Source organism: Fundulus heteroclitus, chromosome 11 (assembly GCF_011125445.2).
Source record: "Fundulus heteroclitus isolate FHET01 chromosome 11, MU-UCD_Fhet_4.1, whole genome shotgun sequence".
Classification (NCBI taxonomy): domain Eukaryota; kingdom Metazoa; phylum Chordata; class Actinopteri; order Cyprinodontiformes; family Fundulidae; genus Fundulus; species Fundulus heteroclitus.
In genome coordinates, this window is record NC_046371.1 from 3,162,294 (window position 1) to 3,180,529 (window position 18,236).

Below are 18,236 nucleotides of genomic sequence, written 5' to 3' on the forward strand. Positions count from 1 at the left end.
TTTCCCCTCAGGTGTCCCTATTCTCAGATTGTCCCACTGGGCCCCAGTAGCTCTGGCTGCGCCCCTGGACGCGTAGAGAAGGCGTGCAGCTGTGTGCTACTGTACTTGTGTTCAAACAGCTGGAGAGAGGGCAGTGTCGGTCACCTTTCCTTGCCTCCACTGTAAGGCAGCAGCCTGACATGAGACAGCCCCCTAGGTGTCTCACTTTCTCAGCGTTTGGACGGAGCGGAGCGCAGCGCCCGGCCCCGGCTGCCTGCCTGCCTGCTGCTGCTGCTGCTGCTGCTCGTCTGGCTGCGTTGACGTCAGCACCGTGTTGATTTGCTGAGGCGAGAGAAGAAAGGAGTTAGTGCGTGTTGAGAGAGCGGGTACTGCGAACTGCCTTACTATGCTGTAGCCCCAACCCCCGTGCACTTCACGGAGTCAAAACGTGCAACTTGGGTGAGTACCGATCCGGGCTGAACGCAGCTGCAGCTTCCCGGCGACAAGTGCCAGAGCCGCGTCTCTGCACGCCCGTCCCGCTGTTTATTCCGCGTACTTTCATTCACCATATGGGAGGTTTGTTTGTTTTTTTTCGTGCGTTTTTTCGCGCAGCGCTCCGAGCTCTGCGCTTGTCCTCGCTCAACCTTTCCGCTGAAGTTGCCAGCGGACGCCACTTGGGCTCAGCCAAGTTGGAGAGTTCTGGCCGGGAACAAGTGTGTACCTGGCCGCGCTGCAAGGTGTGGAAGTTTGCATTCAGCCTGTTGTGGAGACGTTAAGGTTTTTGACGTGCGCCCCCTCCACGCACGCACCCACCCACCCACCTACCCCCAGCCTCCCTCTCTCGGCGTGTTGGTGTTGTCTGGTTAGTATTCCGGAGATCGCAGCCGGAGGACGTGAGGTCTGGCCGCTTCTCCCGGAGCCAGACAGCACATGACGCCGCGCTGCGCGTCACTTTGACCGGGGGGAGAAAATCGGGCTCCGCTCGTTGCATTGTAGTGAAAATCCTGCAGTTTCCCGACAGACGCGCTCCTCTCCCAGTCCCCGCGTCTCCAGACGCACCAGCTTGGCTCATTTGGCCGAGGTGACATCACGGTGAAGACCGGAGACGCCGGTCTTTATTCACAAAACAAACCCAACGCGCCGCGCAGCTCCTGCTCCGCCAGCCTGTTAATTGATTGGCAGCCAGCTGGATGTTTGATTGGTTCCCAATAATCGCTGCGAGGTGTGCGGGGGGAGAGAGACTGGTCACAGAAGCGATGGCAAATTGATGCATTATCGAATGTGTCTGATCTTTCTCTTCCCCTTTTCACTCCTTGCCTCTTTATCTCCGGCAGCACCAGAGCCCCTACCTGCCCCCCCCCTCTAACTGAGCCCGCCACCTGCGCCTTGATCCGGCTGCTCTCTGTCTCAGGTGGGCTTCCCGCTGGACGTGGCGGCTCTCTCAGACGGGGCCATTTATTTTTTTGTGTGTGCTCTCTGCGCGGTTGTTGTGTGTCAGGGTGGAATATTGAGCGCTGTTTATCCTTGTTGTGGCTGGCTCGTCAAGGCGCGCAATGGCAGACAACCCGTGATCTGATCGATCCTGCTCCCTTTTTTCTGTGAAGTCTGCCTAATATGGTCATTGTCAGCGATCTATAAGGTCCTCTGGGGAGAAGATCTCCACAGCCTTAATGTATTTAATGTAGTCCCCGCTCCTTTGCATAATGCATAACCTTGTGTAGAATCCGTCTGCGGCGGCTGGCTCTACATTAACGCCGTCTAGACGCGCCGCAGCGCTCCTCTGGATTAATAGAGACCAGACAAAAGTCCCTCTAATGGGGAACTTTGCATCGCGCCCCAGAGAGGCCACAGCGCGCAACAAGCATTGATCATTTACGGGGCCATAAATCGCTCCTATTGGCAAACATGTTATAAAGATAATGTAAGGTTTGAAGCATAATGTGTGTTTACAAAGGGAGGGGGGGCTCCCAGTCAGAGGAATACCTGTGGTTTCGTCATTACCTCCACTCCCAATCGATTTTGGTTAGTTTTCCCCCCAAAAGACAGGCCCGGATCATTTTTCTCTCATTCTGGGCGCAAACAATAGGAGCCGGCATCATTTAACGTCTTTATATCCTGTTCCAATACGGGCTTCTAGTCATAGTTTAACAGTTTTCATAGTTTTCTGTGGATTAGTAGGTCTGTCGAGAATATAAAATTTATTTTTCTGTATATTTTCAGGCGAGAAGTTGAACTTTTTTTGTTGCTTTTATATTGAACGCTCTGGTCAAAAATGGAAGCTTTTAATAATTTGTAAAGTTTTAAAGGCGAGCCTTTGAGTCTAGGCGTGTCTCTCTTTTCTGTTTTCTAACTCTTTCTGTAAAATGGTCAGACACAGAAAATGTGAATGTTTTACAAAGAGAGATGCACCTTTCAGGCTTTTCCTGTCTTATGCTGGTTTCTGACTGAGGAGAACGACTGAAAATAGTCTAAATGGTATGACGGCCTCCCTGTTGACACTAATCTTCACTTTTCCTTCATGTCTGGCCTGCAAATTCAGATTCTGACTGATTATAGTTTTACGACAATAACACCTAAAATAGAAACATATGCACTAGTTAGTAATTTTGAATCCAGTAGAAAAAATAAGGAATTGCAAAATAATGACTGTATCTATCTAACCATAATGTGATTTAAAAATATCATATATTAGATATTAAGAAGTGCTTCAAAGTTAGAGATGCCACTTAAGAGATTATAATGAGTCATTTTTCCTTTGATTTGCTCTGAATGGTGTGTACTGAAAACTGATTAAATGCCTCGAAACAAAGAATTCCCCCACATTCTAGTCCAGAAATGTTTCAGCAGACTGCTTGAACTTTGATGCTTATTTTCGAGTTTAGCAATAATCAGCTAAAGTTTAAGGACTTGTGCTTTGATGCATAAATAATCTCTTAATTCTGTCACTTCCTGTTGGATTCAAACTGAAAATCTTGCAGCATATTTCCTCCCCTGTTACGTTTTAAGACAACCAGCTGTCAAAGTTGGTGGGTCAGACATTAAAGAAAATAAAACTGCAAATGGAAAAAACCTGATTGGTAGAGCTTTGATAACTCTACATAATCTTGGTTGATGGATTTACAGAGTGAGAGTTCTTAGTTTTGTTGCATTTAATGAATAGATGGGGAAATAATCAGATTTTTTTAGCATTTGACTCGCAGATCCATTGCTTTTGAGTATTTTATTTTTCAACCAGAGCTGTCCTTTGTGAAAAAGCCTCGCCATCTATGACCTCAGCCAGAAACTGGGTCAGTGGAGGTGGAAGCTGGTAGCTTTTGCTTCATTCTTTCATTCATACATCGTACGCTGTCTGCAACGCTGCGTATCTAATTGGAACCAAGCCGCAGCGTGCTGTAACTTCACGTTGGGCACATCTGAATACAAAGATTTGCCATTTTTAAAGTGCATGTTGCCTCGGGGCTGCTAATTGAATCTGGACCTGTCCTCATTATTTAGCTTGGGTCAAACATGCTTTAGAAATGTGGTGGAGCAACATGTTGCCCTGTTAACTTGGATAATGAAATTACCGGCAGTCAACAGACATGTTCATTCATTTGAGATTTTAAGCGCCTGAGAGCAAAGTGGAGCGGAGCGGAGAGGGGCGTTAAGTGCAGCAGCGCTGTGTGCCTTTGCCTCATCCTGCTTTCTTTTCCACCCATTCCTGGCCGCTGCTCTCTGCTCCCGTCTGTGATGAGAATACTGAGTAAGATGCTATTTAATTTCAGAAAGGCTGTCGACGGTCGCTGCGAGCCAAGCGGTGGAGTGAAAGCCCCACAATTCACTCTTGTTTAACTGGTGTGCATCCCCATCAGATAAGCAAATGAAGACATCTTTTTAGCATAACATATGTCGGACTGATTGGTATGCAGGGCGAGCGTGTTGGACAGCCAGCAAATTGTCTCCTTTTAGAAAATACTGTCAATACCCTGTGCACATTCTCAGAACAATGCTGCTGCACAGATTGTTTACCGTCCCTGCAGGATATTTGCAATCCGAGACTCCAGTGGCCTCACACTTTTTTTTTCCATTTGCATAATAAATTGTGTTGTGCTTTGAATACATTTACTGTCACATTAAATGTCTAAAAAAAAAAAAAAAAAAAAAGAAGTTTATGATGACTTCTACTGTGTGGAAGAGAACACTTGTGGAATTTGTGCACCGTGAAAAAGTATTTTTCCTCTTAAAGGTTTCTTCTTTTTGCTTTTTTTTTTTTTACACTCATGGTTTAGATCATCAAATAAACGTTAACATAAAAATAAAACCCCCAAAAATAGCATAAAATGCAGTTTCCACCCATCCATCCATCCTCTATAAATGCTTATCGGTGCGGTGTCGAGGGGAGGTTCGTGTTATCTCCACCGGTCATAGATGCACGGTAACCCTGGACAGGTGGTCAGTCCATCACAGATGCATTTTTTAGTGTTTTTATTTATTATTTAAATATATATATATTTTAAAAAGTATTTGCTCCCTTAACCTAATAACTGGTTATGTTGTCCTTGGCAGAAACAAGTGCCACAAAGTGTACATCCTTTGGCTCATTGTCCTGCTGTGAGACCCTTGAGAGCTTGAGCTCTCTTTCATAAAGTTCCACTTGGTCTGCACAGAATATCTTCCCAAAAGTTCCCAAATCAGGACGGTTTGTGGTAAAGGTGAGATGGTTCTCCTTGGTCAGCAGTGGTTTTGGCCTGGGAACATGTCCACGGAGGCCATTTTTGCTCAGTTGCTCTTTCTTATTGTCAAAACTTGACCTTAACTGAGACAAGTGAGGCCTGCAGTGCTTTAAGTCTCGTTTTAGGTAATTAAGTGACCTCCTGGGTGAGACACGGATGCCCTCTTGGATTTCTTTGGTGGGCCAATCATTGCTGAGGCCGTTCTCCATAGTTTTAGATTTTTGCCATGTGGGGCTAAAGGTTCTCATTGTGCTTCTCTGGAGCCCCAAAGCCTTAAAAATGTCTTAGTAAGCCTTTCCAGGCTGGTGGACGTCAGGGACTTAGTTTCTCATCTGTTTCTGAATTTCTTGGGATCGAGGCGGGACATCTTTGTTTCTGAGCTCTTTTGGCTTCATGTTGTCAGAAAGGTTCTGATTTAGGCATTAGGGCTTGTGAAATTAAACTGTTCTCCATAAATGTGTTTGATCGCAGCCGTTTCATGGTTTTATCAGTGGAAAAAACACATTTCCACACATGTGGATTTAATTTAGTTGATAAATTAAATTAAAAAAAGCTTGTTTGTATTTACTCGGGTTCTCTTTGATTTTATATCAGTTTGATCTAAAGCAGGGGTGTCCAACTCCAGTCCTAGAGAGCCGGTGTCCTGCAACCTTTAGATGTGTCCCTGGTCTGACACACCTGAGTCAAATAATCAGTTAATTAGCAGGACTCTGAAGAACCTGACTGCATAATGAGGAGCTAATTGTGCCATTTGATTCAGGTGTGTGGGGCCAGGGAAACCTCTAAAAGTTTTAGGACACCGGCTCTCGAGGACTGGAGCTGGACACCCCTGATCTAAAGTTTGTGTCAAAGGAGCAAAAAGGAAGAAATCTGTAAGGAGGCCATGGATTAATTGTTTTTCCTTTCTGTGCAGGTTTCAACTTGTTTACAAAGACGGTCTAAAGCTCTCCTGAACGGAGGAAGGCGAGCCTCATGAGTCGACCTCGTGGATTTCATCGACAAAATGGATTTAACTAAAATGGGCATGATCCAGCTCCAGAACCCCAACCATCCCACCGCCCTGCTGCAGAAGGCAAACCAGATGCGTCTGGCCGGGACTCTTTGTGATGTGGTCATCATGGTGGACAGCCAAGAGTTTCATGCTCACCGGACTGTGCTAGCCTGCACCAGCAAAATGTTTGAAATCCTCTTCCACCGCAGCAGCCAGCACTACACCCTGGACTTTCTCTCACCAAAGACCTTTCAGCAGATTTTGGAGTACGCCTACACTGCCACGCTCCAGGCCAAGGTGGAGGACTTGGACGATCTCCTGTATGCAGCGGAGATTCTGGAGATTGAGTATTTGGAAGAGCAATGCCTCAAGATTCTGGAGACCATCCAGTCCTCGGATGAGAACGACGTGGAGGTCAGCGCTAACGACGGCAGCACGGAGGAGGACGAAGAGCGCAAAGGCCAGAACGGAGCCAAAATCTCTAAAAAACATTCCATGGAGAGCTCTTATCTGTCAGGTACTCAACAGGCCCCCAACATGTCCGGTGTGGTGGACCAGAGCCCCTCCGTCTCTACTTCCTTCAACGTCTCCAACCTGAGTCCCACCAAAGCCGCCGTGGACAGCCTGATGAGCATCGGCCAGTCTCTGCTGCAGCAGGGCTTTGGGGGTGAGCAGCTCATCCACGCTAACTCCCACCACCTGATGTCTGAGATCAAGACCGAAAACATGCAGGTGGACATGGGCGGCAACGGCCACGAAAGCCCTCAGAACATGGAGTCCGGCGCCTCCAGCAACGGCGACCGGAGCGGAGAAGACAGGAACCGAGACGGCCCCGGAACCCCGACCCGGAGCAGCGTGATCACCAGCGCCCGAGAACTGCACTACGTCCGCGACGAAAACATGGGCGACCACCAGGCCGAAGTCAGTCAGATGGGGCTGGAGGCGATGGCGGGGATGACGGAGAAGCACCTCGCCTCGCTCTACTCCCTGCCGGTCAATCACAAGTCAGACGCCATGATGTCCATGCCGGTGTCCATGGCCTCCGCTCTCCCCATGTCTCCGGCCCTGGCCATGTCTATGGACTTCAGCGCCTACGGGGGGCTCCTGCCGCAGAGCTTCATCCAGAGAGAGTTCTTCAGCAAGCTGGGGGAGCTGGCGGTGGGCATGAAACCGGACGGCAGGAACCAGCACGAGCGGTGCAACGTTTGCGGCGCAGAGCTGCCAGATAACGAAGCGGTGGAGCAGCACAGGTGAGTCGCCTCTTTATTGGCCGCTTTGCCTTTTCCTTGAGTCCCAGCATAATATTTGATCTCAAAACTTTAAAGCACTGACCAAAGTATGGTCCGTGTTAGAGGTCTGGACCCGGTAAAGAGGATTAAAAAATGATGGGATGAATGAGTGAAACATCAACAGCACCACCGGGCAACTTTTCCCCCTCTTTCCTGTGAATCAGTGAACCGATGTTTAGCTGTTCAACCACAGTCACTGAGATTCACATCAGTGGTGCATTGAGTTCTGGCACCTGTGAGCTGGTCTTCCAGCCCAGGACGACTGGACTGCATTCTGCCATTTATCTACATTTCTGGGTGTTGCCCTCAGAAACGGCATGACTGATGTCACCCTGCAGGTTTTCTGTGGGATAAAAGTCTGGCTGCTTCGTAGGTCTGACTCTTTAGTATGAGAAACCTCCACATATGATGAAGCCTGAGCCCCCACGCTAAACAGTGTCCTCTGAATTCAGCGTTTTGGGCGTCATCTGACAATGTGTCAGGCACAAGACTCAGAAAGAACAATCTTGCCTTTATCAGTCTATAAATTGTTTCTCAGCTCCCCTTCAGACCCGTCAATGTGTTCTTTGGGAAACTGTGATGTCCTCAGCTCATGTTGCTCCTTTGATAATGGGACGACTGGTTGCTGCAGTACTCACGGATAACTGTACAGTTCTTGGGGACCGTTTCTTGTGGTTTGGGTCAGTCGTGCACATTCAATTCAGTTAAATTTTATTTATATAGCGCCAATTCACAACACACTCCCAGTTATGGTCCGTGAGGCAGACACTTGGGTTATCTCAAGTCTCTTTCCAAAGTCAGACTCCATCAGATCCTCCAGGTTGGTGAGAAAGTTTCCTCTCTAAGGAAACCCAGTTAATTGCATCAAGTCTCTCCAAGCAGCATTCACTCCTCCTGAAAGAGCGTAGAGCCACAGTGGACAGTCGTCTGCATTGTTGATGGCTTTGCAGCAATCCCTCATACTGAGCATGCATGAAGCGACAGTGGAGAGGAAAACTCCCCTTTAACAGGGAGGAGAACCTCCAGCAGAACCAGAACCAGGCTCAGTGTGAACGCTCATCTGCCTCGACTGCTATCCCCGTCGTCAGGAACAGGAACGGCAGCAGGGTAGAGTCTGAAAGCACGTCTGCTTTTACATAAATAAACACAGAGAGAATAAGTTCAGCTGAATGTTTTAGAAACCAGTAAAAATGTTTAAAAAGTGATACTTCTGTGGCCGAACTTTGTAGTTTGAGTTGTTTTAGGAATGCACTTCCTGTATAGACTCTTTTTCTGCTCCCAGTTGTTGAATATGGCAGATTTGCCTGGAGCGCCGTCTAATGTTTAAAGTAAGAACTGCAGTCCCTAAAGTGGAGATATGTAGGCCATTCTTTATGACCCAGTTTCTCATAACAGCTGCATTGTAAATGTATAATCATAATTTAAACGTTGTCTGATCACCGGCTGACCGTTGGCTGCAGAGTCTTTGCCGTTCTGGCGGTTCTTCCATCCGTTGGAGCTTTCTGTTTTTTTTTCAATGCCTTCCTGTCTTCCTGTCAATTTTACATCATTGTAGTCTCATTATCTGCTCTTATTTTTGTGCTTCCTTTCTTCACTCAACTCGCTAGTTAAATTACGCCGTTCTCCAGAACAATGACTTGAACTGACCTGTTTTACTCCGGCTTTTCATGTTCTTTAAATAAGTCAACCCCCTTTTGACAGAACAAATGACTCTACCAATCAAACTTTTTACTGTTTTTAAACAAAACACGTCCCACTCTTGTATTTTTTTTCCATCTCATTGCTAAATAAATTTCCACTTCCAGCATTATATAGATTCATAAAATTTACAGACGGAACAACGGTACCACTGAATATTAAACTACAAAATGGTTAATATAATAAATATTTACAAAGTCAAGATTAAGAACAAAAGCAGGAGCATACTGCGATTTTGTTTCTTCCACATATATTTTACACTGCAAAAAGGGAACTAAAAGTAAGTGCAATCTTCTTTAAATGAGTGTATTTTTCCTTGATTTGAGCAGATAAATAAGACTACCTGCCAATGGAATAAGATTTTTGCACTTAAAATAGGAACAATTAATCTCCATCTTATTTCAAGTGCCGGATGTCTAATTATCTTATTTTAGGGGTCAAAACACTCATTCCATTGGCAAATAGTTTGATTTATTTGCTCAAATTAGGAAAAATACACTCATTTAAAGAAGATTTTATTTACTTTTAGTTCCCTTTTTGCAGTGTAGCTACACATTAAATTCACCCAGAGGAACCAGAGCAGAAAGTTTCAGCTCATTTTGGAGATGATTCCAGGTCTGCAGAGTCAGAGAAGACTGGAGTAATGATGTCCTGGCATCGGAGGGCGGGGTTGGTGTGTTTGGGCGATTTATAACAAGATACACATGAAGTCAACAAGCCAAGAATTGATTTATAGATAAAATTGTACCAATTAGAAACTGTAACATAATCAGCAGGATGCGTGTCATGACTGCTGGATCTGTTGGCTTTCTATTACTCTTCTACACACTTTGACACTTCTATTTTAAACATGTATTTATTTATTGTGGGGGCGAGAGACGATTATCTGAGTGGACCTCGCTAAAATTGAATCTAAGCGCTTCTGGTTAGTGCGCAGTGAGGAAAAGTGGTAGTTTAGCCAGCAATCCTTTGATATCCAAGCTAACAAGTCCCTGCACATATCTGTTCCGCTGCATTGGAAGAGTTCACGTCTTTCTTCCCGTCACGCCAAACTGCTGTTGGGTGCGGCTGACAGCCCCGGCCAGGAGATTCACTCCTCCAGGAACTGCCAGGTCGAAGCAGCGCTGTCTCAACATTGTCCAAGACCATTAGTCACACCTCCCAATATGCGGGCGGCAGCCATCGCACACACTTAGCACTGTGGAACCCTCCTGTCCTGGACCTGACTCCCTTCCCCTTTCCCATAACTGCACAAGGGGGTCCTTTTATTGGCTCGATAATTGGAGCAGACGGTCAGCTCAGGAAATGAGGGCTGAAGCTGGAGTCCTGAGACGAGGAGGTAGTTCTGGGAGCGGCAGCAGACGATACATCAGCCCCGCAGCTTTTTAGCCCGCTGAATCCGTCGGCCTCTCCGACCGCGGAGTTCTGGGATTTTTACAGTCTGAGTTTTCCCCTCGACTCCAGGCGTTTTCCTGCATTCAAGGCCACCGTCTCACCCTGCAATGTTTGCTTAGATCAATAAGAAAGCGCAGTGGTTAAAGTTCAATCTTTACCCCCCATCACCCCATCCTAACGCCGCTGTATTTGTGTCACGGTTGTCTTTGGGAAAAATAGCGGAAATTACAGAATAGCTTTTACTCCTGAGAGAGGTGTCCTTGTTCACTGTTTCCCCGCCATTTAATAACAGCAATGAAGTCTGTTACTTCTGCGCTGTTGGCAATTACCACTGAAAGCGTTTCTATTTGTTTGGCCTTCGTCACAAGTGGCCGTTATTCATTATATAAAGGAGGAATTTTAGCGTGGACTGAGATAATGTGGGTTTTAGCTGGAAAAAGGTAAACATGCAGGTAGACGCTTCTGCTTTATTTTCTTCGAACACAAACAGCTCTGAAAATCCTCTCCAGCCGCTCTGTAAGGGGCAGCAGTGTAGTCTCACTTTGTTAATGGACAATCTCCATCAGTCTCTGTCTTTTAGGGCGGCGGAGGGGGAGCTCGTGTGAAATGGTTGCCTGTGTTTCAAGAGGAATTTCATCAATTCGCTCAAGCTGGGAAATCTTGTATCAAAGGAGATTTCCAAACCGTTTCATGCATTGATCTTGCCGCTTTGCTCCGTAGCATACTAATAGGTTGATTTAGTCCGGCTGATACACCGACACGACACTGTTTAATATTGCATGCGCTGTCCTGACAGCCTCCTGAAGTGTAGAAATCAAACATTGCATCATCCGCCGCCGTCCGCACATGAAAGCGCCGCCGCGCGAAGCCGAGATGCCTGATAATTCAGACGCTCCTCATGTCCTCACAGATTCCTCCGTGGGTCATTGAAGAGCGCACCAGCTCGGTGCCTCCTTGCCTTGATCCGTCTGCGCCTCGTTCGTTCCTCATGTTTTATTTCAGACAGGCAGAGTTCTGTTTCCTTGGACTAATTACACATCATTTCCCCCACCGCCTCCATGTCACCGTCACCTCTGCCCCCCCTCCTGCATGAAAAAAGTTTAACCTGGGTGCGCGCAGGTCAAGTCAAAACATGAGTGTAATTGTTTCCAGATGTGGCACGGGTCAATGCGGGGAGGTGTCTGTGTGTGTGCTGCAGTGTTGCAATGAATGCACCAGAAAGTACCCACTTCCTGAATAAATCTGCCCTCTGCCCCCTTCCATTCCTCTGTGCCCTGGATTATATCAGAACGAGCAGCACACCTACGGCCAATCCACTTCAGACTGGCTTCACAAGCACCTGGAAACGAGTTGTCTCATGCAAATCAGGCAGGGATTAATAAAACTGTACCCGTAGCTCCAGGTGAAGACGTTTAAAAGGTCTTAAAATAAATGCATTTTTTTTTATGGCAATAACAAAATCTCACACAAAGATTGTAGAAAAATCCAACCTTCAATTTAGGCATTTGATCAGGAATAAGTTGTTTAAACAAAATCACAAGTGCCACTATTCTTGGCACTTTGTTTAAACCTGACACAAATCAACGGTGCATTCCTCCTCATCACTCTTCAAAATATGAAAGACAAGAGAATGTTTCGATCAAGCAGGCCAGCTGGGTAGTACTAGCTTTACATTTATGCAGGTACATGCATTAACTATCATGTCTTGAAAAGGTAAATACTAGTTTATTTTCTACTAGCTTTAAAAACCAATTTAAAGCCGTTTATTAACTAGGCTTCTTCAGAACACCATTAATTAACTTGTTGCGCCCTTTAATGGCCCCTCCTGGTATAGCTGCTGCGCACTGCCAGTCAGCTGGCTGAATATAGGTTTTCCCCCTTTTTTTTCCCTCAAATACAAAAAAAAGAGAAATTTGGTTGTTTGGTGATATTTCCAGAGAGAAAATCATGGAATCCCAACATAATACTGTGCGCTGTAATACTTTTTTCAAATTACTGCGGAATAAATCTTGTGTTTTCTTTTTAAACTTTTATTCAAGTATGCGTCAAAGCAATCAATAAATGATCAGGAAATGATGGAGATGTTGTTTTTCTGTAATCAATATGGTGGAGTACTTTTGCGTTAGGGGCAACAATTTTTAGCGTAAAGTTTGAAATGGACCTTACCAGAGGGGCCGCTTTTCATTGGCTGATGCCCATTCTACGTCATAGAGTGGCTACAACGTTCGAAGAAGTCTCACAAACACAAGCTAATGTAGTGCTAGACTACTGCTCTACTAGCATACCGGCATAAAGTTTTCGAGTTAATAATCGAAAAATAATAAAAAATAATGGTTCTCCATTGCCAGTGGGGTATCTGTACTGGTGATGTCAGATATCCTGATCGTATTTGTGGTGGGAAAATTCACAGATTTCCAAAATCAGGTGCAGAATGCCGGGCTTGGATCAAAGCTTGTGCACGACCACACGAGCAGCTCAACCTTCGTAGGATCAACAAGAACAAGGGAGTGTGTGCTGGTGTACGTATTATAAATTTGCTTTAATACTTAAAGCAAATTTATAATACTTATTGCTTATTATTTATTTATTTATTAGCATTTTGTCGGCGGGGATGGGCCAACAGCGTCCCATCCTTATCCGACACCAGCAGACAGAGCGCGAGTGCATAAAGCTAGGCGCGTACCAAAAAGAGCATCGGAAAGTGCAAGTAGGCAGGACAGCAAAGACAAGAGACCATCGATTAGAGCAGAGAGCTTGTTAGTACACACAATTTGGACGAAACTGTTCCTCGTGTTAGCCACTCTAGCACCAAGTACAGCGTATCAGGCTAGCCACACAAACATTTGCCAACAAACCACAGGAATTATCCACGGATTTCAAAAGTAACAGACAAAACGATGAATGCACAACTTACCCAGCCTTGCAAGAACAATAGGCATCAGTTATCTTGTCCACATCTATATTAATGCTGAGGGAGTGAGGGTCTGCCGTTTCCCTCATCGACCGATAGCATTTTGCTGTGACCTGCACAACTTTGGAGGCATCGCGTGGCTCAAATACCTTTAACTCATCCAAAAATGATGACATGAACTTGTTAATTCCTCTGTCCATTGTTGTCGATGATATTTTTTCAAAATCAGGCAGAAATGACGCACTAATCGAGTCAGGAATACTCCGCAAAGAATCAGTCCAAGTGGAAACCGCCATGTTTACATAGAAACTTCCGTAGAATTAAAGCGCTGCGAGGCTTTGTTTGTGAGACTTCAGAATTTTAGGTCAGTTGTGGGCGGAGCTTGGTAAGGTCCATGCTGCCAATTAGCAGACTTGCTCCATGTTGCTCAGTGTTAGCTCACCGCTAGCTGACATAACCACCGTTGCAAACATAGAATTGAAGTGCCTATATTGCTGTAACTGTATTAGTGTGTATGATAGTAATTAAAAAAACAACAATAAAATGACTGGATCACAAAGCTGGATCGGCGTCATTCATCTGATATCCGATCCAGCGAATTAGTCAATATCGGAGACGATATCTGCACTACAAAAAGGGAACTCAAAGTAAGTCAAATTTTCTTGAAATTTGTGTATTTTTCCTTGATTTGAGCAGGTAAATAAGACTATTTGCCAATGGAATAAGATTTTTGCACTTAAAATAAGAACAGTTCATCTCTGTGGCGTGGAGTAAAATTACTCATTACTAAATTACTAAAAGAAAATTGCACTTTTAGTTCCCTTTTTGCAGTGCATCTCTAGCATTTACGCCAACATTTATCAGGAGTGCAGATGCTGTAAAGGTCTTTATTAAAGATGTGATCCTTTAAGGGCTACTGCTCTTAATTTCAAATCCAGGTTGACATTTATTACACTTGAAGGAAGAGCTTGAAACCAAATGGTCGGCCACTCGTTATAAGAACCTGAGCTTAAGTTTTCTAAACATCGCTGACGGGACATGGATTCATTCCTCAAAAGCCGCTCAGGGCTTCGGGAAGACAGGATCACTGCAATATTTTAGTAACCCTTGCAGCGAGAAAGCAATCAGCGCTGGAGAGGCTGGGGTGATTATTGGGCAAATAAATTTGTGATGCAAGGGGGCGGGGCTAAGTCTACACAGGCAGGGTAATAGAAGAGGAAACCCTACTCTGTTTGCTATTCTGAACACAGCAGCCAGTTCACAGGACAGCTTTGACTCTGTCTTCCACTTAATCGTACATTCTCATGCAAATGACCCTTTCTGTAAGGTGCATCCCATATGTGATTAAACAAAAAAAATCCATTCTGGGTATACCTCTGTTCATGTTTTACCCCAAATTGTTGATCAAATTTGAGAAAATAACCTGTTTTTGCTCAGCTCAGTGTTTTTTATTGTCAGGGTGTAAGGCGGGTGGGAGTGGTAGGAAATAATCACCCCCGCATTAACCTCCGCACGCGCACACACTCGTGTTCATTACTTTTCACACACGTTCCCCCCTCGAGTCGCAGCAGCCAGGGCTCGCGCTTCCATTTCCTCTCCCTTTGTGGCAAAAACGGGGGGACGGAGGGCGCTCTAATACCCCGGGCCCCAGGTGTTTAAACAGCCAGCCCAGGGCCCTTATCTGTGCATATCAGAGGGCAGACAGATAACCCTTGGCAATCTTTCTTAGTAAACCAAGAGCAGATTGAGGCCTGATAGCACTTCCAATGCGTTTGTTGCAGATGATAACGAAGTATGCACACACAGGTAGATACAGGCTGGACTCTGAAGAGAGGTCAGTGGAAGGTATAGAGATCGTTTCCAAACACACGCCGACACTTGAGGGGCTGCTATGGCCACCATCAACCATTAACTACCCTTCCTGTCGTGGTTAGTCAAACTATAAGCAAGTAGACGGTTGGGTTCAAGTGGTCAACAGATAGTAACAGCCTGCAAGAATGGAAAGGTGTAAAATGGAATATCTTTAGCCAACCTTTGCTTTGTTCCATCTAACGTTTCAAACTTAGCTTCTGCATCGTGATAAACTAACATATTTTACACTTCAAGTAGTTTTTGTGTAAATACTGGCATGAAATCCCAAAGCCTGTGTCACCAATTAATCAATCAGTGATCAAACTTGTGCTCAATCGGCTCTGACCGGTGGTCGCTGAAACATCAGCCATGTTTTTCTTCCTTAAGTTAAATCAAAATTGAAAACTCCCCCTTTTTTTCCAGCTGTTAAGCACATCAGCAATCTGCATGTTTACTGGTTTAATGTGTTTGGAGTTTAGCTTAGAGAAAAAATAAATAAAGTTGAGGGATGTGCATTCAAGCCAAAATAAAAGAAAACCTGCAGCGTCCCAAAAACCGAGCCGAGGAAAACCAGAACTCTGTTCTGGCCGTCTGTAGTCATCACATTAATGTGTGTAGCTGTGACAAAGGGCTGCTTGGATGTGTGATTGGCTGTTATATTTATATGCAATGGATATTTGAGCTGATTATAGACTTATAGATGCAAACATTTTAATATCCTTTATGTTTTGTTACGTTCAAAACATAAACGTCAATGCAATGTGTGTTCAGCCCCCCTGAGATAATGGACTGGAAAATCACCTTTAGCTGCTATTACAGCTGCAAGTGTTGTGGTGCATTAATGCTTATTCAGTGAATGAAAGTTTCTCTGCTTTGCTAAACGTCTCAGTCAGATTGGACGGAGAACATCAGACCCTAGATGTTCATCCAGCTGGATGGGGCTTCTGTAGTCACTAAAAGCTTTTCCTCCCTGGATCGTTCTGCATTTATCTTCATCCACTTTACCGTCTCCTCTTCCCAGCTTCTCATTCCCAGCTAGCGAATAACAGCCCCACAGCATGACACCGCCACCACCGTGTTTCACTGGGGGGGGGGGGGGGGGTGGTGGTGATGTCTTTAGAGGGATGTGTAGTCTTATTTTATTTTAAGTTTTTTTTACTCATAACATTTTCCACATTGATCAAGAAGTTCAGTTTTAGTCTCATTAGATCCAAGCAACTTCTTCCACATGTTTGCAAACTGCAGACTGGAACTTCTGTAGACCCCAAGAGATTTCAGAAGAAAAAGAAAATCCCCAAAGGTTGCATGTGATATAATTTAAACTGGCCCGTCTACACCAGGTTTGTTATATTATTGTCATCAAATTGCAGAAAACGGCAAGTGTGAGGCTCTTGGTAACCCAGAGCATGCGATGGTGATGCTAATTAAATATAGAAATAGTAAATGTCAAACGTATCATCGTCCAATTAGCAGCTAAGTGAGTCTCGGTAACGGCAAGCATGTTTGGGGTAAATTTGCTCTTTTTTTTTTTTCTTTTAATGACTGTGCTTCACTGAGGTCTGTGCGTAACGTGAGCAGCAGAACTATCAGTTTATGACGGCGCGGCTGCAGAAATAAACGACAGTCGTCGGCGTGTCGACATCACTTTCACAAGCCTTCTGTGTTTCCCTTCAACTGCACAATTCAAATAAAGCCTGGCCGTGTGCTGTAACCATAAAGAGACGGCTATATGAGAGAGATGTGAAGCCCGCGGATAGGGGCCATACCTTCTCAGGCTTCCTTTCAGAAAACAATCTATCATCTGAGATAAAAGAAGAAGAAGAGGAGCAAGGGGCCTGTGGTCCTAACCCGTGAGGCTGCAAGCGTTTTGCCCGACAACAAAGCATCCATTACATGGCAGTGGATTACCCCCTATTTGAAATCACTCAGTGAGCTAAGTCTTCCCGGCTCGCACTCAGTTACAGTACGGTGTAATAATCCTGCAGCACAAAAACCCTCACTCAAAGAAAACACCCCCCCACCCACCAAAACCTAAGCGACAGACATCAGCGGAGGGCCGTCTGACGCCGTCTGCCGTCTTCATCTTGGCATACAGGTGCTTTTTCTGCCCTCACCGTCTTTGTTTATGCCTGGAGGAGCTCCCCGTTTGACCGGGCCCTCGGTGACGGCCACGGCCGAGGCAGCTGCTGGCTGACGCCCAATTATAGACAGGCTTTAAAAGGCTCCGGTTGAACCGTAAAGATTTACACTGCCATCGCTCTGATCTCAGATCTGGGCTCTGTCCACACTGTCAGGATAGGGAGATGTATCGATTAAAGACTTAACACAGGGAGGGGATACATCATGTGGAACCGGCTGCGCAGGCACACATCTGTGGACGGACCGGGCCTCGGCTTGTTGTTCGGCCTTGTGCTGTCACCAGGTTAGATTGATTGATTTTTCTTTTGATTTTGGAAATGTTGAAGTGAAGTGCATCACCAAAGAGAGGCGTCAGTAGTTCTAATGCACAGAAAGGGGATGTGGCAGTAAGGGGGGGGGAGCGATCTAATCAGCGAGGTAATTAAAACGCCTTCGTTTCCGAGATAAGAGTAAAGGGATGCATGTGTGCGATAAAAGTTAGCGGCTCCACTTGGTGTGACCAAGCGAGTGGTCAGGCACAGGATGACATCAGAGCCCCCACCTTTCTCCGCCTATGGGGAGGTAGGAGGTCTCCAGTCGAGTGTGTTTTTAAATATACAGTACTGTGGAAAAGCAGATCCTCTTGTTTTTAAATGTTGGTTTTGACTTGTGCATTAGCTCCGACTATAACAGGGACCGTTTAATGTCAGACTGCCTTAAACAGAACCGGCCTAACAACATCCATCCATCCATCCATCCATCCATCCATTCATCCATCGTCTTCCTCTTATCCGGGGTCGGGTGGCGGGGGTAGCAGCTTCAGTAGGGAGGCCCAGACGTCCCTCTCTCCAGCCACTTGGGCCAGCTCCTCAGGAGGAATCCCAAGGCGTTCCCAGCAGAGAGACATAGTCCCTCCAGCGTGTCCTGGGTCTTCCCCTGGGCCTCCTCCCGGTGGGACGTGCCCGGAACACCTCTCCAGGGAGGCGTCCAGGAGGCATCCTGACCAGATGCCCGAGCCACCTCAACTGGCTCCTCTGGACGTGGAGGAGCAGCGGCTCTACTCTGAGTCCTCCCCGGATGACTGAGCTCCTCACCCTATCTCTAAGGGAGAGCCCAGACACACTACGGAGAAAAACTCCGCCTAACAACATAAAGTAGGTAAAAGCATCTCAAAAAAGCAACTCTCCAGGCGTCGATGTAAAGAAGTTCAAGAAAGATGAGGGGGGGAAAAAATCATTTACATCTTTCTCTCTGGAAAAGGTTCCAAGCTACTTTTAAGGCCTTGGGAATCC

The 18,236-nt window shown here is 45.8% G+C and overlaps 1 protein-coding gene across 1 annotated transcript in view; it reads left to right on the forward strand.

The window, feature by feature from the left end:
- Positions 1 to 260: 260 nt before the first annotated feature.
- zbtb16a (zinc finger and BTB domain containing 16a) overlaps positions 261 to 18,236 on the forward strand; it is a gene marked incomplete in the record, with an annotated part of 327,435 nt that continues 309,459 nt past the window's right edge. The window contains 2 exon segments of the mRNA XM_036142739.1: positions 261 to 438; positions 5,605 to 6,556. Of these exon segments, the coding sequence (XP_035998632.1) occupies positions 5,695 to 6,556 (862 nt within the window).